The sequence below is a fragment of the Drosophila ficusphila genome, unplaced genomic scaffold, assembly GCF_018152265.1.
Source record: "Drosophila ficusphila isolate 14025-0441.05 unplaced genomic scaffold, ASM1815226v1 contig_414, whole genome shotgun sequence".
NCBI lineage: Eukaryota > Metazoa > Arthropoda > Insecta > Diptera > Drosophilidae > Drosophila > Drosophila ficusphila.
Window position 1 is genome coordinate 18,741,654 of NW_025064328.1, and position 20,945 is coordinate 18,762,598.

The window sequence follows — 20,945 nt, forward strand, 5'->3', positions numbered from 1 at the left end:
TTTTTCATCAGACAAACATGATTTTTGGAATATAGAGTTTTCAAACGACTCTTGAATAACGAATAATATTTCATCAAAATCGGACGACTATATCATACAGCTGCCATATGAACAATAGTCGAAAATATGAAAAATTATTATTATAAATCGTCATATGTAGCTTAAATGTTGTTTGGCCATATGTATTTTGTTTGTCATATTTGATGACTGCAAGGGTATATAAGCTTCGGATTGCCGAAGATAGCTTCCTTTCTAGTTCGTCTTTACTGTTGTATCGGCTGATATACATATGGTATAGATGTAGATGGTATTCTATACTGAAGAAAAATGGAACTAAAAAAAACTGCACTGCCTACCTGCACTGTTAAAAAAAAAACGGTTTAAAAGAAAACCTTTAAACTACAAAAATGGTTTTTGTATAAACTATTGTTCTAGCAGAGCAACGGTCTCTTTACTTTCGATAAATCGTCTCCCAACTTGGTATTTTTGGATTTCCCACCTTCACGGCCACACTAAACTATAAAAAAGTAAAAAGAGAAGCAACAGCGTGAGGTGTAAATATTGTAAGACAATGCAATATTGTCAAAGTGAGCAGGAAATTGATTTAATGCTTTAAATTTAAGCTTGATAGCAGTGGCGGAAAGGGATAGAAATTTCCCAATCTACTTCGCAAACGTGAAAATCACATCACACGCACACACACACCCACGGTGCACACACATGGACTGATACTTTTCGTCTACGTTTCAATTCGATTTTCGGAAATTTCACCTTCACGTTGCTGTTTTTCGGCTATTTCAAACTTGTTTTCAGCTGTGCCCGCCCCGCCCCAGCCATCCGCCCCTTTCGTTCCGTTGGTAGCCGCTCACTTTTAGATTTGCTTACGTATTACGCTCGCGTGCCAATTCGCAGTGTAAATCGTGCATTATAAACGCAAAATTCCCGCATAATTCCACGCACATTATATTCGTTTGCTTTCCAGTTGTATCGCGATCAGCTGTAATTTCCGTGAAGAAATCGTGTGTCGCTAAAAATAAGACGGATGCGAAGGAAAACTGTGAAAAGTAGAGGAAAACACAGTCGAAATGTGTGTCAAAAGGCAGCGGCAGCAGCAGGTGTAAGTGCAGTGCTCTAAAGCGCTGCAATGCTGATTGCTCTCGTGTGTGTGAGTGTCGCAAACATATGGCAGCAAATAAATAATAATCGCAGTTAATTTTGGCAACTCCGCAGAAATGAGGCAAACTGCTGAAGGCCAAGCCAGCATGAACTAAAGATTGAGGTAGCGACCCAACAAATAACCAAATCCAATGACAAATGTAACAACCGAAACTCACCAGCCGCCCTGAGGAAGAAGAAGACAGTGCCGCGAGGTCAACCCACCACCCCCTTTTATTATTTTTTTATTTTCGTTTACTTTCTTAAACCCTCCGCTCGAGAACGTGGTTTCTTTTGCGACGTGCAATTCTTTTGTGGCAAAAGTCTTGCATCGTTCCAAAAGACTAACAGCACGTGGAGCGACAAGTACGGCCGTAAAAATACCCAAATCCGTGGCCACCAAGCTGCAGCGTCTCAAGGCCAAGGCGTCTGCGAGCCAGCACTACGGCGGCAATTATCGGAAGTCTTCGTCAATCGGCAACCAGAGCGTGGGCGGTGACAAGAGTGCAACCTCATCTTCAACTGCGGCCCACGGTGGACAAATCCATCAACGCGGTGGCGCCGCCGAGGAGCGCAGCTTCGTTGTGGCGGACGTGGCCGAGAAGTCATATCAAAACAGCACAACCAACCTCAATAACAACAATTATAAAAAGTCAAACCACACCAGTGCCAATTACAATCACACCAACTATAATAACCACCCACAAAGCGCCAACACCAACCTGCCTTATCAGCCCAATAACAATATTAACACGATGATGATGACCAAACAGAAGAATTCGCTGGCCGAGCGCCTTAATATCGGAGAGGAGGTGCGAGAATTGAAGCTGGGCGCAACCTTCAATCCGAAGAACACCTCGACCGCCTTTCACACCATCAAATGTAAGTGCTTGTAGGGATTCCCACTCCAATTTGCACAGGAGATTCCCTTAACTCACCCTCGTCTTGCAGATGATTTCAAACCAGCGAGCGTGGACACTAGCCGCATGGCATCGGTTGACGTGGGATCCAACAATCAAGTTACTGTTATCGTGCCAAATTCAGGTGAGTGCATTAAAACACATTTACAACTTTCTTATAAGACTCATTTTTCACACTTTTTTTCCTCTATTTCACGTATAGTATTGTCTAATATTAAATAAATTTAATATTTCACGAATTACAAATTTTAATCTTGGGATTTGCTTCTAATGGCACTATCTTTTATCTCTATTTGGTAACCCCGTTTTATGATAACTTAGAATACATTTATGTTTGAGATGCGTTAGTATATTAGTTAGTACATATATTAGTCCGCTTCAGCAAAATATTTAAGTTTCATTTACTATTGAAACAATACCCTTCCGGACCAAACAGCTAAATTGTTAGATTTATTCACTGCTACAATTTCGCCACCATTTCACCAGAACGAATTGATTTTCTTTGTATGACCGTATGTATATTCTTTTTTAAAGGAATATAACTCGTTATGATTAAAATATCAGAAGATTTCTCTATATTAATTAAAAAATTAAAATACGTTAATGAGTCGAAAAAATATCTCAATAACATTTTGCAAGCTCACCAACAAACCTAAAGTTTCGAAACTGAAATATTGTTTCTGTTAGCCAGAATGCTGAAATCGAGAAAGTCTCTCCTTTTTTCTGGCTGTCAGCATCTGTGCTTCCAATGGCTAAGATACGTCTGAAAGAAGCTGGTTTTACTGGCAGTGCACCTGCTTGGTCAAATAATGCACCTGATCAAATCCATTAAACCTATAATGGAATGCGGAAACTCTGCAATAAGATTGGGAGCAATCAAGAACACGTGCCACAAGTAAAGTTCGCAACACCAACATGATTTAGAATATTGTATTTTAAAAACCTTTTTTCTCAGACCTTTAGGCTGTACAATTTATTTAAAAAAAATGCATTTTTGCTTTGGGTATTTGGTTGACAAATTGATGATTACTCCCAAAACTATAGCTTTTAATTGTCCGCTTTAATTTGTAATCTTTTGATGCCGATTTTCTTAAGAAATTATTTTCGAGTTTTTATTCATTTTTCGTTTCTTAAAAGCAAAAAAAAATTATCTACTTTTAGAAGTACAAATCTTAAAAAATTAATTATTTTGTTGACATATTTTTTTAAATCTGATATCTATGAGTATAATGAGCTTAATCATACTACGAATGGACAAATTGTGTACAACAAGAGTTCTGTAATGCTATGTATGTATAGTTTTTATACCCTTGCAGAGCAAAAGGGTATTATAATTTCAGTCAGAAGTTTGCAACGCAGTGAAGGAGACACCTCAGACCCCATAAAGTATATATATTCTTGATCAGCATCACGATCAGAATCCAAATCCGTCTGTACGTCTGTCCGTCTGTCTGTCTGTCCGTCTGTCCTCCTGTCGGTTTCTATGTAAACTAGTCTCTCAGTTTTAAAGCTATCTCGCTGAAACTTTCCCAAAAGTTGTGTAGTTGTTGCACGCAGTATATAGGTCGGAACGAGCCGGATCGGCCGACTATATCGGATAGCTCCCATACAAGAGAATGAAATAAAAAATTCTTACTCCGTTGTTTTTAATCAGATCGACTTGATTTCTTCCAGATGGCGTTTTCTAACTGCTATTGAATTTCGTATTAAATTTAATCAAAATCGGATAACTCTATCATATAGCTGCCATAGGAGAGATCAAAAAATATATATATAAATAATGGAAAAAAAATTATAATGTCGTTAGGAAAGATCGAAAAATCTATATAGAAATAACGGAAATAAAATTATAACCTCGTTGTTTTTCATCAGACAATCATGATTTTGGGAATATAGAGTTTTCTAATGAGTCTTGAGTTACATATTAAATTTTATCAAAATCGGACGACTATGTCATATAGCTGTCATATGAACAATATGGTAAATAATAGAAAAATCGTCATAGGTTCGATGTTGTTAGCCTTTATGTATTTTGTTTGACATATTTAATGACTGCAAGGGTATATAAGCTTCGGCTTGCCGAAGCTAGCTTCCTTTCTTGTTTTTTTTAATTTTTAAAAAGAATAATAAACAGGAAACATTTAGCACTCTACCACGTATAGTTATATTCCCATTGAACTGGAAAGGAATAGGTGTCGATTCACAGCTTTTCTGCCTCGTGACACAATATCTTTCCATTTTTATGTAAGAAACCAGTTGCAGGGCCCATTAAAAGAAACAAATAATGGGTAGCCCTGTGCACTATTTAATTTAAACAAAAAAAAGCCAGTCGATTGGCGGGAGAAGAGGCCAGCGTTGGAGCAATGACGCCAAATTACATCAAGTCAGGCAAATGCAGCCGAGCGTTCAAGTTTTTCTTCTCGGCTTCTCCATACTTGTATTATTTTGCTATGCTCTTTGTGGCCAGACATCGTCTGTGGTTTTTTGCTGGGTTGGACCTCATTGCGGCCGACTTGACTTGTGTAACGCTCCACTGATTGCGAGCAACGAGTCGCCAATAAGTTTTGGAGGCGCCGACGACAATAACTGCGGAATTTGGTCAAGTGTGGGTCTGAAATTCGTGCCGTAACTGCCCGATCTGTCCCGCCTTTCGGTTCCCCTGGAATGGGACGGGTGCAGCCCAGTGCGCACAAAATGCTGAACTAGTTTGCAGTTCGGCATCGGCCAAGCCAAGCATTGAATTCAGTTGAATCCATCAGTTTTTGTAACTAATTCGGTGCACTTTAATAACCATGACAACGTTATCGTTAACCCGAAGCTACAACAAAACGGATAGGACCATATTGTCGGAAAAAACGGCGAATTAAATATACATTTAGTTTTTGTGTGGATATTGTACCCTTGTTCTGAAGGATTAAAATATAAATTGTATTAGGGACAAGAAAGGAGCTAGCTTTGGCGAGTTGAAGCTTAATACCCTTGAAATCATCACAAATGTCGAACTAAATGCTGAAAGGCTAACCAACATTTTGTTCCATTAATTTTATATAGATTTTTCCGATCTTTCATATGGCAGTTCTATATTGAATTAGCTTTTTCTTAATTCTGTTGACGTTAAAAATGCGCCCAAGAGTTGTGGGCGTAAAAGTGAACGTGGCAAAAAAAAAAAACCTTTCGTTGCGTATTTAAATGAAGAATCCAAATATATCGTCCATGTTGTTCAGTGGCGGATCTAGGGTTACTGGCGCCCGGGGCAAAGCGGAAAATTTGCGCCCCCTACCTCTCTGCCTTATGAACGCGACAGATTGTTGCGCCCCTTAGATTTGGCGCCCGCGGCGTGCTGCGTACCAATAACAAGTACCTACAGTTTTATTCCCAATATTCTAGCTCTTATAGTTCCCCATATTTCTACTTTCATTCGGACGGATAATGAGCCTGATGAAGAATATATTAATAATATAATAATAACTAATATTTATATACTTTATGGTACTTCTCATAGACCTGTTTCTTTTCAACAAATACAGTATACTTTTGCTCCACGAGTAACGGGTATAAAAAGATTTCATTTTATAAATGTACCCATAATCTTAATCTTTGTGGTAGTTTCTAATCCGCTTGGATACGGAAAATTGACAAAAGCCATGGTAACTCATAATGCTAAGGTCGATTAAAAGCGGAGCGAATATTGGGTTTTGTGTATCTTTCTTGCAACCATTAAAAAAAATATAGGAAAATTTCAACTTGCATTACTAATCAAGTCCTCCAAGCGACTATCAATGAATATTACGACATTATCGTTTTACAAGACATATGTATTCTTAACTAGGTCTTGACTTATGTCATTGTTTTAAAGCCGATTGCAGACAAAGATGTGACAAAAGTCCTTAGTAAAAAAGACACGGAAAATGAAAAAAAATTTAAGATTCCTTATCGTTGACATACATGTAGTTTCCGAGCCTTTGACCATTCGTCCGATGATCGTGATCAACAACATGTTTACAGTGGCGTGCAGAAAAGAGTAAATGTTTGCAACTATTAAATGTTAACCAGCCCAAAAAAAAATGGGAAATGCTAGTGATTATTAGTGAACTATTACGCCGTTGTTTATTGGAACTCTTAGGACTTTTGAATTTCGAGTTAAATTTCATTGAAATCGGATTACGCTATTATACCTATAGCTGTCATAGGAAAAAAAAAAAGAACATTTATAGAAAAATCGTCTTAGCATCGAGGTTGCTAATTCTTTATGCATTTTGCTCGACACTTGTGATGACTGCAAGGATATTTCGTAGTAGTTCTTGGTTGCGAATCCAGCAAAAGTAAAAACTAAACAAAAGGAAATTTTTGATAATTTGGTTAAAAGTATGCAGAAACAAATAAAAGGTGTACTTTACAATAAGGGTCTATGAATAGCAGAGGCATTTTTCAAAAGATACAAAATTAGCTTTATTGGGTACATGCAAGTTTTTGGTACTTATTTCCAATTTTTATTTTGATCCTTACGACGTCAGCGATCAATAATATATAGTACAATTATTATTGGGTACATGCGAGTTATATTCGTTTTTTATTTCTTGACGGTAAACACCGATAATGAAATAATTTATTTGCGAAGTTCTTAAAATATTCTTAAATTACTTTGGTTAAAGTTAGTTACTCATAAATTGAGTTTTTAACCGGGTGGCAAGATGATTTCCTTACCTTTATCCTCATATCAGGACTGGTTCGCTGAGCTGGCTGTGAAAGAAAGGGGCCACACAATTCTGTGGGTTTCCCGAGTGGACCTTCGGTTGGCAAAGGAATAATCAGGACTGTACCTAATGGGGAAACTAATATCAAGAGCCCTTGGCTAGAAAAAATAACCTTATCCGCATTGTGCCATGCACAAAATCGTAAATGTTTTTTAAAAGTAATTTTCGGAAACATTTTGTGCGAAAAACGTACATAGGCGTTTATTTTGAATCGTTTCCAACTCAATGAAGCCTCTCTTATAATAAGCGGCATAATGCTGCCGTGCAATCTATAATTTATGCGAGTCTATAATTTATGTTTTTTTTATTCATTTAAACAGCTTGCCAGTTCAAAGTTTGGTGAAGTGCACTCTCCTCTTTATTAGTTCGTCAAAAGTACAAACATGTTGAATAAGAAAGACATTGAGTCGCTCGGCAACTAACCAAACTGACCCATAACACCGCTGGCAAGATCTCTCATTGGGCATTGACCCATGTTGACAGTTCTGGACGTAGGCTTAAAGAGCGTCGGGCAGTACGGAGGTTGGCAGTCGATGGGCGGCGGGCAGTACGGTGGCACGCAGGTAGACGTGTCTTCCACGTTGCCGGGAATGCAGTGGGGAGCTTCACATTTCTGTGGGCAGTTGGGATGCCAACAATTGGGTGGCAAAGAGCAGTAGGGAGGCTTGCAGGGCGGGTTGCATCTCGGTGGCAGACACTGAGGATTGCAGAATGGAGCTACACAGGGATAGCAGTACGGTGGATTGCAAAGGCTGGGACAGCCAGGCGGGTAGCACCAGGGAAAGTAGGACCCATCGGGATACGCGTTAATGAACCCAGGGCTGACAATTCCGGGTGGGGGTACCTTAGCTTCTGGGTTTGGTGCGCAGTTCGGATAACAGGCGGGTTTATAGACGGGCTGAATTGGGCAGAGTCCTACTACCTTTTCAACCAGATATTGTAGCATAAAGCAGCGCCGAGATGATATCTTGTGCACCTCCTCGAGAGCCTTTCCCAGGGGCGGCACCCATTTGGATCCGTACTTCTTACCAGTATTGGCTTCTGCAATGGCATTTACCAGATTCGAGGTCAGCTTCTTCAGTTTTTGGTGATCTGTTAGCTTATTCGCTTGGACGAAAAGCACACCTACAAAGGAAGTCGATAAAATTGGAAAAGGCAGATTTCAAAACTTGTAGGCACACTGATCCTATTTAAAATATTTATAGGTTTCATTTTTTACCTACATATTAAAAGTAATAGCGGAAGAACAGCTCCTTTCATTCTAACAGTAAATTATTAAATACATTAGTCAACTCGAATTTATAATAAATTTATTCTTGGTCAACTGTTTTTAAACAAGAAAATACAAATTGGAATGTTATGCTATGCTTGAAAGTCAATCTAATTAATAATGCTTACAAAGCTGTGCTCTTGGAAGTTGTGAATAATCGTTCCCCGACATAAAAACGCCCTTCTGTCACTTAATAATATTTGTAAATAAAATAAAAATATTTAATGAATATCATAAAATTGTCAAGTGAATGTGCCCTCTTTATACATATACTAGAGGTCCTGTGTCCGCTTCGCTGGTCAACACAATTTAACAACATAAAAGTCAATATTGCAACATTTTTCAAATATATGGAAGTATAGAAAGATGGTGATTTAACACTTTTCCAGTTTGACTTTTCCACTTGCGCACCACAATCCAGCCGTTTCTCTTTTAAGCTTTAACGCACTGCAATCTAAATTTTCATTATCACTGTAGTTCGCAGTGGGGTCATATTGGAATGCCATGCGATTGAATGATGCCAATGATCTCCATGTGCTCATTTGTCTTTCTTTGCTTAAGTTTTGTGAATATACTTGTTGCTGGCTTGGATGTCTGCGGCCAATGTTTGCACGTCGTCCTCTAAGCATTTTGGACTATGGACAGAGTGGTGAATTTATCCTCAAATGCACGATCCACATAATTTTCACAGTTCAACTTAAATTGAATAAAAATTTTTTTTTTCACAATTTCACAGTGAACACAAAAATTGAGTTAAAATGCTATGGGAGCGTGTTTGTCGGTGTGATGAGGTAGCAACTCACTTTATATGCGACAATATTGCAATTTTCTTACGGATCCCTAATTTTTTTAAAATAAATTATAGCCTATTTAACTCCACGATAATATAGCTTTCTATCGGCGAAAGAATTTTTTAAATCGGATCAGTAGTTCCGGAGCCTATTCCCTGCAAACAAACAAACAAACAAACAAACAAACAAACAAACAAACAAATTTTACCTCTTTATAATATTAGTATAGATTAATATACATTGAACTTTATTATTAACAAGAAAGGAAGCTAGCTTCGGCAAGCCGAAGCTTATATACCCTTGCAGTCATAAAATATGTCGAACAAAATGCATAAAGGTTAAACAACATCGAAGCTAAGACGATTTTTCTATAAATTTTCCATATTTTCGACTATTGTTCGTATGACAGCTATATGATGTAGTTGTCCGATTTTAATGAAATTTAATTCGTAATTCAAGAGACATATTTGATGACTGCAAAGGTATATAAGATTCGGCTTGTCGAAGCTAGCTTCCTTTCGCGTTTGGTTCTTGGGTTCGCCGAAGCTAGCTTCTTGGTTTTTCCAACCATTTCTAAAAATATAAATTAGTATAATATTTAAAGAGTACTAAATCAAGTCCTCGGAGCGACTTTCAATGGTTATTACTACAATGTTGGTTTTATAGTAAAAATACTGTATGCACCGCACTGTACATATGTATACTCAACTATGTCTTGAATATGGAAGAGTTTGCGGAAAAATGTGTGGCAGGAAGATTCAGAAATGTTTTACATCCGTGTTGAATATAACTTAAGTAAAAAGAGACAAAACAATTTACTGTTTATTTATTTTTTTAGATCCAAAAAAAGAAAAGAGAATTTGCACTGATTAGGTTATCCACTTAGAATTAAGTCCAATGGACTGAAAGAACTATTGGAGACTTTAGCGTCCCCAACAATCTGCAATACCTGTCCAAGCTTGGAACCAACATTACCGCTCTTCTGTATTGAAGTTCCGGTAGCATTCAACACTTTAGATGCCATTTTTTCTATGTGATTAAATAAGCCACCAAAGGGCTCTCCCATGTGCACCTGTAGGCAGAGAACTTTGCTTTGAAATTAGTATGTTCTCGACTTCGGATGAAAAATTCTTACAAACGACTAGAACTGCTATCCGCTTAACAGACATTTCCTGGTGGCGATCAAAGACGGTTTAGACCCCTAGATGATACACAGCTGGCGTGACAATTGCGATATCGGTCACACCATACCCACCTAATATTAGATAACTACCGATACCCGTTTCTTACACGTAGGCGTAATACTTATAACAGGGGAATACCTTTGAACTTCTTATAGAAAATTTTAGTACAAACTTGTTAAGACAGAAATCTATTTATTTCTTAAATACACATAGCTTCCGAGCTCTTGACGGACTAACAGATTCGTCCGATGACTAAAGGTACTCGCATTGTTTCAGCGCAAACTAGTAAATGCGTTTTAAAAGTTATTTTCAGAAACACCTTGTGCGAATAACGCACTTTTGTCCTGGTTTTGCACCGTTTACAATTATTACTTTACAATTTATAACTTTCTGTGAAGATGGCAACGTAATTCCATGTTAAATATTTTTGTCTACCACGAAACCATGCTCCATTATGATTCCTATTTTCTATTTAAGCCTTTATAAGGGGTATTGATTCTGAATCAGGGACATAAATGAGTCGACAGAATATCAAGTATCTTTTGCAGTCGTGTAAATGACCCAAAATATTGTATTATTCGTCGAGTCATTACATAGGGGAGAGTGGGGATAGGTGAACCACTTTTTTTGTTGAACATTATTATGTCTGAACCATTCGACTTTAGGGTCTGCTGTTTATAGGAAACTAAAAGAGCATTCATTCCTTTGCATTTAAAGTATTTTGTGAAAATAATATGTCACGTTTTTTTTAACTTTATGAGCATTTTAAATTTTTTGTCTCAAATGGTTCAGGTATCCCCACCCCGTGGGGATACCTGAACCACCCTATGGGGATAGTTGAACCACCTATCAAAATAACACCAAAACTACAATTGTATAAAAAAAGTGTAATTTATTTCTTTGTGCATGCCTTCTTTCTGTTCGAATATTGTGTTATTGTGTTTTTCCGCGATCAATTTTTCTGCGGTGAGTCTGTAGCAATGATACTCCTTCCTCGTTTTCTTCCCCGAGTCGTCTGTTTTCGTGGTTTAGCCTTTGGGTACCCTCGTAAGTCCTCTGGCGATTTTCCTGACAAGAACCCACGCTTTCTGATCGACAAAGGAACATCATCCAGGTCAATATTGGGAGACATTGCGGACTCGACTGAGTTATTGTTCCTCGCAGGAGTGTTCAGGAGCACAATTTCATCTTGTACGATTGCCATTTGTTGAGAATTTTGATTGTGAGTGTTTTCTGTGTTCATGTCTCTGTTAGTGTAATCACTCCCAAGAAAGTCAGATGCAGAAAACTTTTGTGGGTTGAAGGGAAAAATTCCACTCTTTTCAAAACCTGATTTGATATTTTTCGGAGTAATCCCAGCATCGTGCGCGGAATGCACACATTCTGCAACTTCGTAATTTGTTAATGGTTGCTTCAAAGATTTGATCATTGCATCCAGAGATCGGTTGTAGGCAGCTTTGAAAAAGGAAAGGTGGTTCATGTATCCCCACAAATACTGGTTCATGTATCCCCACAAGTCATTAGCCAATTAGAAGTGATTTGAAGAAAACATGAAATATTTAAACTGCGTGAGCTATCCGTGGAAATATCATAATTTGCGTCTACTTACGATAAAATAAAATTTTATGAAGTTCAATGCCACTGGCGAAGCACGATAAAATTTTTCCAAGAAAACATTAGGTCACAAATGAAGGTGACAAAGGCGAATACAAACTTCGATTAGCGATAAAAACGACAACCATCGTTTGACGCGACTGTGCGTGCGTGTGAGGTTAGGATATCGACTAAGTAAGCAACACACATATTGATGGGGCACAAAATCCTTATAGAAGGTGAAATATTACTAGTGGTTCATCTATCCCCATGGTTCACCTAACCCCACTCTCCCCTATGTTGTTTATTTTATTTGCATGTAACAACAGATTGTCCGTTCAAAGTTTGGTTTATTATTTCGTTATAATAATTTAAATCGCTAGGTGACTAACCATACACAAAGGCTCTGTTGGCAATATCGTGCATTGGACAATGGCCCATCAAAGTTCTGGCCACAGGCCTGTAGATTCTCGGGCAGTACGGCTTCTGACAGTTGATGGGTGGCGGGCAGTATGGTGGAACGCAGCTTTGCGTCGCTACCTCGTTGCCAGGAACGCACTTGGGAGCTTTGCAGTCTTTTGGGCAGTAGGGATGCCAACAGGTGGGTGCATGTTCGCAGTGGGGAGGGTTGCAGGGTGGGTAGCAACTCGGTGGGACACACGAAGGATCGCAGTGGGGAGCTACACAAGGATAGCAGAAGGGTGCGGTGCAAATGGTGGGACAGAAGGGCATGTAGCACCAGGGAAAATAGGACCCATCGGGATATTGGAGATCGTACGAAGGATGGGGCGGGGCGATAATTCCGGAACCGGTGGGAGGAGGTGGAGTCGCTGGAGGTGGAGGCGGAGGCGGAGGTGGTGGTTTTGATGGAGAGTAGCAACTCGGATAGCAGTCGGGTAAATATGAGGGCGGCGCTGGACATAGCTTTGTCACTTTCTTTATTAGGATACCCAGCATAAAGCAGCGCTGAGATGATGTCCTCTGCACCTCCTCGAGAGCCTGTCCCAGGCCCGATACCCATTCGGTTCCGTACTTTTTTCCAGAATTAGCTTCTGCAATGGCATTTACCAGATCCGAGGTCAGCCTTTTCAACTTTGCGTGATCTGATTGATTTTTCGCTTGGCCAAAGAGCACACCTGCAATGGAAGTCGATAAGATTGCATTAAGATTAATTTAAAATTTGGTACTTTTCATGCTTAAACCTCAAACTATAGACAAAGTTCACGCCAAGTTTGAGCATACTTACACATTAAAAGCAATAGCAGTCGAAAAGCTCCACACATCTTAACAGTAAATGTTTAAATACATTACTGCACTCGAATTCTTAATAAATTTTTTCTTGGTCCATTATTTTTAAACAAGAAAATATAAGTGGGAACGCTATGCATGAAAGTCGAACCTAATCTTATTAACGATGCCTCAAAATCTGTACTTTAGGAAATTAGAAATATGTTCCTTTATTATAAAAACTCCCTCCTGGTACTTTTCTGTATTCATAAATAATATATAAATATTTGATAAACATCACGGAATGGTCCAGTGAAATAAAACACTAAATTAAAAAAAATCAATGAATAAAAAGATAATTAGGTTGAGAATTTAAACCATTTCATTTTAAACTGCTTCGCACGCCTCTAAGTGTGCACAATAAAAGAAGGTAAGAAAATAGGCTTTTTCGAAATATAATTTTTTTTATTTTTATTTAATTCTTTAAAATTTTTAATTTTTTTTCCATGCATTCTTTGAAAAGTTCAATTAGTTTTGTGTTACTCGTTCTTGCCGATATAGGTCTTTGTCGCAAATGATCTCCTAAAATGACAACGGTAATGTTTGGCATTTCAATGGGCGGAATGTTTATGACGTTTTCTAAAGTATTTTCATTGTCTATGTCAATCTTTACTTGAGGCTTGTTTCTTCTTCTCACTTCATTAGCGCAAAGCTGTTTGAGTGTTTCTATCGTTGATGTATCTAGCCGCCCCTTTACTTTTGTTTCAAACCAGGACCGTAATTCGGAAAATTGAGCCGTTGTTGTTTTGATTTCTTTTAGAGAAAGGTAAAAGACAGCTAAGAAAACGTTGAGTTATTGTGGTTCAATCAGAACTTTTAGGCCGCCAACTTACCCAGATATACAGCTAAAAGTCGCATCTCAGATTTTAGGGGTATTACTTAGCTTTCACATTCACATTCCCATTCTTATATACCTAGTATATTGAATCCATTAGTCTTGCATGGGAGTTAATGGGTATCGAATTGCCCTAGCAACCATGATTTATAACTGTATAAAACATTCCAACATTCCAAAATAAAAGCTTCCCTCACCCAAAAGCATTAAAAAAAGACTTACAATAATTTTCTTAGTATTAATCCAAGGAATTTATTCAAATGTTTTCATGTAGATATTTTTTTATATTATTTTTGGTCACGGTCTGATGACGTTTAATTCCTTGATTTTCATAAGTACACACCTATTCACGTCCGTAGCCAATCCTTTTCTTTGCGCATCCATTGTTCTTGACGGTGGTTTTAAATGTGAAGGCTCAAGCAAAATGGTGTTGTGAGAAGCGGCTCTCATAGCATTCTTCAAGATGAAAACCGTGATTGGGGGTATTTTAATTTCCGGCAGTTGTATGTTATTTTTGATATTATTTATATTTTTTATACTTTCTGCACGAACTGTTAAATCCAAACCTGGATTTGTAGAGTTCCCTCTTTCTGATTCACAAAGTTTAACCAGTGTGTCTAAAAATTGACTTCCTTTCATATTATCCTTCTTTGGGATATTGTTATTTCTATTTCTTTCGCCAAAAATTTGAGTTTCCAGAAAAGTGAACTTTTTGTTGAAGTGGTTCAAAACGTTATCAAGTGCTTCCATTTTAATTTTTTCAAACATAACAAATGAGTTGGGTCTTAAACTCGCCGATCGCATAACATAAAGAAGCACTATAAGGGCCCTAAAAAAATTTGAATGTTTCTTGGATTTTTAAGATTTTGGAACTCACCCAAGGAAACCACGTTAAGCCGCATGGTGGATTGTTTAAAATGCACTAAATTTTAAACTATAAGTCTGTCTTTAAGCCGCTTAATCGGACTTTTTCTATGCATAATCCATCCATTTCACATAACCTTTTAATTTAGTACTTAAGTCATTCGACTTAAACTTTTGAAGGTTTACTACTTCTAGGGATATTGATATTGATTAATTGTTTGTAAATGCCTAAACCGGATGTGTAGGCATTCATTTCAAAATAAACTTTTCTTAAATGCCTAATTTTCAGAAATGCCTAAGTAGTAACACCTTTGTATTTTTAATTACATTTATATAATGTTCTTGACTTTCAAGAGTTTTTGGGGTTGGAATTACAAAATTACGAATTAATACAAAACACGTGATACGTATTTAAATTTTGTTCAGACATTGGCTGAACCCACAGCAAAGCTGTTTTATTTCAACTTGTTGATTTGAAAGGCTAAACGTTTTTATTTTATTTTATTTATTGGGCAGAGAGTTCCGGTGTGCCTCATACAGTTTATAAGGGAAATCAGAGGGAGTATGCAAAGGAGTGCCTGATGATCTACGACAAGGAGACGGGTGCTATCACGATAGAGAAGCTGAACCACAACATACAAGTGAAGAAGACACGGTGGGTGCATTTTGTACATTGAATTTCATACAGTTAGCAACTACGTAATTGCAGGAGTGAAGTTACCAACAAGCCAGTCCTGCTGCCCACTCAAAATGCATCCGCGAATATGGCTCAGGGCCACAGTCAGGGCACTAACGGATCAGGAGCTCCCGGGCACGGATCCGGAGCTGCCCCCAAAATGGAAAACAGCACCATGCGAATCTCATCGAAGACGAAGGTTTCCACGGGCAGCCGCCGAAATAATATAAGTAAGTAACGAACACTTTAGGGATTTCTATTAGCTCTTTAAGTTATCAGTTTTGGCTTTACAGAAAATGAAATAAATGATGAATCTTTACTTTAAGTATTCAACATGTATAAAAAACAATTTTTGGCTTTATTAATAATAAATAACTCGGATCAAATTTTTTTAAAATGAACAATGTTAGCTTACGATTTTTTTAAAGAACATGAGGTATATCGTTACCTTTTTTTATAGCCACTGAATGATTTTAGAAATGTCATCTCAAAAATGATCAATATTTAAAAATTTGTATGGAGCAATATGTATGTTGCTATATTTATTTTTTATTCGTTTCCCACTCTTTCGTCGGAGCCGTTAAAAAGATAAGTTAACCATTAAGTTTGTGTGTAGCTAGTAACAACTAAGACTTAAGTGTTGTTCTGTACATTTAGTAGGGGAGATGTGGGGGTTGTGGGCATAGTTTTGTTTTTGGCTTATAATTACCGAACTAGTGCATATTATTTGGACATATGGGTCATTGTTGCCATTTTAGCTTATTTCAAGCTAGATTTAGCATATTTTAAAATGAAATAGCTTGAAAAATACTTGAAATGCATATAGCTTAAAATCTGGCTTATTTCAAATTTCATTTAGCTAATTTCGGCTTAAAAAAATTTATAACAAAATATGTTTTGTTTTTTGATTGTATTATAATTTTTGGTAATTTTTTTCGATAATTTGGACCAAAGTCATATATGTTGTACTTTAATAATAATCTTTAGCAAGTTCTGAAATTTTGCACATATTTGTTTTGCGATTGTTGTTGCGTTGTTTTAGAAACGACGAGAGATATGGACTGCGTCATAGCAAATGTTGCCATGACTACCAACTTCCAACGAAATACCTCGCTTTCCGCCAAATATATGGAATCTAATGATGAAGTTGATGAAATTATTTCTTAACTATAATAGTTATATAAATATCATATCAATATCGTATCAATAAAAGTAAAAAAATCAATTATTTTAATGTTTTCCATGATTAGCATATTTTTAGCTTTTTTTTTTTAATTTTTAGCTTATTCTAGCTTATTTTTTTCTTCAATCTAGCTTAATTTATCTTTCAAAATCTGGCAGCACTGATATGGGTATCTGTGTAAAGCTAGAGACCTAAGCTAACTAGTTATGAAGAAACATACTTGACTTTGTCATGCGAAAAAATTTCATATGGACTTTTGTAAAATCGTAATTTTTAGCTACATTTTTTTTTTGGGGGGGTTGTGGGCACCCTGGGAAAAATGCTGCAAATGGAATAATATGGAAAAAAAACCGCAACCAATATCAACAAAATGACAATTTATTTATTTCACGAATATTCTGAAAGCCGAAATATAAAGAATAAAGCGTGGAATTCTTAGTGATAATCTATATCTTACGAATATTCTGGAAGCCGAAAAATGAAGAATAAAGTGTGAAAAGCTTAGTGATATTCCCTCTCAGCGGGAGAGGATCCTTTTCCAAGAGCCTAAGATTTCTACAAGAATGTTCTAGAGCAGTGTTTCCCAAAGTGTGGGTCGCGACCCACTGGTGGGTCGCGGGTAGATTTTTGGTGGGTACTAATTGTCATATAGATCTTGCAATTTTTTGTGTAGATGGGTCGCGGTCCCGAAAAGTTTGGGAAACCCTGTTCTAGAGGGTTCCAAACAAATTTTGAAAACAATTTTACAAGAAATTGTAGGTAATAAAAAAATTTGCCAAAAAAAAAACGGGTGCCCACAACCCACCCAATTTTGGTGCCCACAACCAACTTTCGCAGGCATTTTAAGAAGTAATTAAAAAATGTGTTTGCATAAATTTTTTGGTTCAAATCGATATTGTTCCATTTAGTATATTGCTTTGACTAAATAAAAATGCATTACACTTACCTTTTTAATCGATTCATCTTAATTGATACACTATTGAAAATCTTTGAATAAAGTTTCACCACCTTTTCTAAGCACAAGAAAAACCAATTCGTTAATTTCAAAAAGCAAACGCGTTCGTTTACTTTGATATTTGGCACAAATCATACATAGGGTAATTGCTTGCGAATGACATTACCAACAAAAGTCAATCTTCATTTTGTGAAAATATACCTACGTAGGGGTGCCCACAACCGACCCATGCCCACAACCCCCACTTCTCCCCTACTTAGTTAGTGAAGGATGTTTAGAATTTTTAATCTGCAAATTATGATTTTATAATTTTCTTATGTTTTCAGTTGACTTCAAGCCGCGCAATTCGCCCATGCAGCAGAGCTCACCATCGCGTCCAGTGCCAGTCCACCGCAGTCCACAATCTGCACCAGCGTATGTTTTTTCATTCCGCAGCTTGGCGGTGTTTACCTAATGGATTTTACCTTTTAGTTGGGATGCAAACAATGCACAGCAGACGCTGCCGAGCATTCCCATGATCACCGACGACGATGACTTTGGGCTGAGGGCAGCCCTGCACAACAGCGGTCAAGCGAATACCTCAGGCTCTTCGACCGGCTCGACGACAGGCCAGCCGGACTTTGGATCCACGACCTCGACCTCGCACATGGGCAAGCAGAGGCAGGCTCCCCAGCATGGCCATGGCAAGCGCCAGCAGATGCAGCAGCGCTCGAGTCCCCCGATGGCCCAGCAACATCAGCAGCATCAGCCACAGCACCACCAGCAGCAATCGGTCTATGGTCGTGGCTACAACGGCGGCCACAACCACGCACAACAGCAACAGCCTCGGCTCTCGCCGCAGCAGCTCCACCAGCAGCGACCATCGGCCTACGGCCATGGCAATAGTTTGCCCATGGACTTGGACTCGGTCCGCGAACAGGAACTGACTTCGCAGTCCGTGGCGCAAGCGGCTGCCGCTTTGGAACAGGTGATTTCGAAGACTAATTTTTTCAGAAATAGTACTGAGTATTTTTTTTTTGTTGGTGCTTGCAGCAAATTGGCGGGGCATTGAGTGCCTCCAGCTCAAGCTCCGACTCGGATTCCAGCGACAGTGACAGCGGCAGCGACTCCGATGACAGCACCGAGGACGATCGCCCCATGCAAGAGCAGCATCAGCATCATCAGCAGCAACAGCAGACAGCAGCGCAGGTGTTTCAAACTCAGCAGCACCTGAATCAGTTGCCCAACCTGGGCCTGGGTTCCATATCACCGGCCTACGGCAATAATCACTATCCGCAGCAGCAGATGCATCATAACCAGCAACAGCAGCAAAAGCAACAGTCCGGCATTTATGCGTCCAATGGGGGCTTTCCAAACGATTTGCTACAGAACGATCTACAATTATCGTCAAATTCGTCCGACGATGATGACGATTAGCTGTTTTAGGTTTGTTTTAACATCCTTTATTTGACAAAACCAACGACAAGAGCAACAACAATTATTGATATTCTGTCTATATGCGTGTAATTAATTTGTAGTTTATGAGGGGTGATTTTTCTTGCTAGTGAAATTTTTCTAAATAAATAAATTCTTAGTTCTACTCCACGACACAAAAATATATTAATTAATTTTAATCATTAGTTTTAGTCCATCCCAATGTGCTGGAAAACAATAAATTAAAACGACACAAGAAAAATCAAATTAAACACAAATTACAGCCTTAATCTGTTTTTGTCGAAGCTTATTAATTTTAAATACGAAATTAAAAATTATGTAATGTTTGAAGTCTTAAAAAGGTCGCATGCAAATACACCCACGATAACAAAGAGAAGCAAACAAACGATGTAGAATTGCAACTACGGAAATTATTTAGTTTTTAATCAGGTTGCTGCTAATCTAAAATATACCTTTTAGGTTTCCAAGAAAACAGTGACCGGATGCAGATTTTTGCCATTAATTACGCATTTTATTCTAAGCCTAAATATGATTTTAAAATATTCAAATACCAAAAGGGAAAATACCCATTTTTCGAATGATATTTTCATGTTTTATTTTGTTTGTCTTTATTTCACTTACTTTTCTTAGTCAAGCTTAAAAATATCGTTGTCAATTTTTATATTTTCAAAAACTAAAAATACATCTGAATGTTTGTTTTTGATTTATTTGTTAGCTATATTTATCACGAATGTATTTTAGTCCCTTATCATTATTAGTGACATATTGTGCGGTATAAAGACACTTATGTTTTTAGCTCATGTTTTATTTGAATTTATTTGTAGTTTTTTAATTAATTTTAAATGTATCCTATTATTACAATTTTGTTATGAGCTTGCAATAGTTAAAAGCAACGAAGAAAAATAAATGTGAAAAGAAATAACCGGCCTGGTGAAAACCATTTTTGTTTTATGCTTCCCCAGAATACAGAAAAATTTGTTAAAAGGCCGAGCAGAATACTTCACTCACTCAAAACACAACTCCTTCCAAATGTGCGAGCGTGCACATGGTCCATACACACACTTACTAATATTAACACAATTTAATTTGCCAAGCCAACAAATAATTGTATTTATGAAGTACCATCCACGAGAAAAACGACCAATATCTGAGGATCAGTCAGAGCGAAAGGGAGATAATACCAATTATTTTTTGTACATTCTACATTAAAGTATGTATAGGATTTAATTGTTTTTCGGTCTAGGATGAGTTTTTCGGGAACTCACTCTTGGGCGCACTGGAAGTGAGCATCAATAACAACACCAAAAAAATTATAAACAAATCAACAATAACTTAACGAAAAGAACAAAATGATTCAGATAATCATAAGCACAATATACATATGCAAAGAATCTATAACTAATTCTAAATAAAATCCGAAAATGCCTAAGATCACAATGAAATCAAGCAACTAACATAGTTTAATAAGCAAATATATATATTATATACAAACATGCATGTACACGACTTTATATACAACAAATATTAAAAATATTACTTTCAGTTAAATTAGTTCTAATACCGACCATTAAACAGTCAACAAATCAAATAAAAAAATCTAAACATTTTGAAAAAATCTTTTTGGAAGGGCTAGGAAATTAAGGTGAGAAACCATGAATTAAAAACTAATCATTATCAAGGTGCGCATGAAGAGAATAAATAAAATTATTTATTTTCATTTTCACTATGGCTTTGGTTGAATGTTTTTTTTTAGATTTACTAGTTAACATGAATATTGAAACATTCAACATTGAAAACTGAAAAAAAATTTAAGGTATACTTTAAAAATCTCGTTAAACAGGAAAAAAACAGTTTTTATTACAGCTGCTTAAAATATTTTCATAAGCGCTTGGAAAGTTTCCAATGGAAACCATATCAATTATCAGTCTTTCAATGGAAAGGTTATAGACCGAAAATTTCTAATCGTTATTCTATATTTTTTATTGTTTATCCTTTAAAAGTGTTTTTATTTATTTAGCAAAAATGTATGTAATTGAAACAGAAA

The 20,945-nt window shown here is 37.2% G+C and overlaps 4 protein-coding genes and 1 long non-coding RNA gene across 11 annotated transcripts; 1 reads left to right on the plus strand and 4 right to left on the minus strand.

The window, feature by feature from the left end:
- Nucleotides 1–493: 493 nt before the first annotated feature.
- On the plus strand, nucleotides 494–20,516 carry LOC108093851 (ell-associated factor Eaf). 7 transcript variants are annotated; one of them, XM_017194190.2, is made up of 9 exons: nucleotides 494–563; nucleotides 624–1,165; nucleotides 1,231–2,037; nucleotides 2,107–2,199; nucleotides 15,170–15,308; nucleotides 15,363–15,559; nucleotides 17,794–17,881; nucleotides 17,939–18,434; nucleotides 18,500–20,516. In XM_017194190.2, exons 3-9 carry the CDS (start codon nucleotides 1,911–1,913, stop codon nucleotides 18,881–18,883), a joined length of 1,524 nt encoding a protein of 507 aa, XP_017049679.1. In that variant the 5' UTR covers nucleotides 494–563; nucleotides 624–1,165; nucleotides 1,231–1,910; the 3' UTR covers nucleotides 18,884–20,516. The 7 variants fall into 7 exon arrangements, with proteins under 7 accessions (XP_017049679.1, XP_017049681.1, XP_017049680.1 ...); XM_017194191.2 differs by having other exon boundaries at nucleotides 501–563; nucleotides 983–1,165; XM_017194189.2 differs by having other exon boundaries at nucleotides 503–587; nucleotides 983–1,165.
- On the minus strand, nucleotides 4,358–8,140 carry LOC108093853 (keratin-associated protein 9-1-like). The gene is made up of 2 exons (XM_017194195.2): nucleotides 8,053–8,140; nucleotides 4,358–7,954 (listed from the first exon to the last, which is right to left on the minus strand). The coding sequence occupies exons 1-2, from the start codon at nucleotides 8,087–8,089 to the stop codon at nucleotides 7,248–7,250; spliced, it is 744 nt and encodes a 247-aa protein (XP_017049684.1). The 5' UTR covers nucleotides 8,090–8,140; the 3' UTR covers nucleotides 4,358–7,247.
- Nucleotides 9,701–10,555, minus strand: LOC108093857. Its single transcript, XR_001771525.2, has 2 exons — nucleotides 10,026–10,555; nucleotides 9,701–9,976 (listed from the first exon to the last, which is right to left on the minus strand). It is a non-coding gene; the product is annotated as an uncharacterized LOC108093857 (long non-coding RNA).
- Nucleotides 12,001–13,008, minus strand: LOC108093852 (leucine-rich repeat extensin-like protein 3). Its single transcript, XM_017194194.2, has 2 exons — nucleotides 12,914–13,008; nucleotides 12,001–12,803 (listed from the first exon to the last, which is right to left on the minus strand). Exons 1-2 carry the CDS (start codon nucleotides 12,948–12,950, stop codon nucleotides 12,055–12,057), a joined length of 786 nt encoding a protein of 261 aa, XP_017049683.1. The 5' UTR covers nucleotides 12,951–13,008; the 3' UTR covers nucleotides 12,001–12,054.
- Nucleotides 14,017–14,701, minus strand: LOC108093855. Its single transcript, XM_017194196.1, has 2 exons — nucleotides 14,667–14,701; nucleotides 14,017–14,607 (listed from the first exon to the last, which is right to left on the minus strand). Exons 1-2 carry the CDS (start codon nucleotides 14,689–14,691, stop codon nucleotides 14,087–14,089), a joined length of 546 nt encoding a protein of 181 aa, XP_017049685.1. The 5' UTR covers nucleotides 14,692–14,701; the 3' UTR covers nucleotides 14,017–14,086.
- Nucleotides 20,517–20,945: the final 429 nt, after the last annotated feature.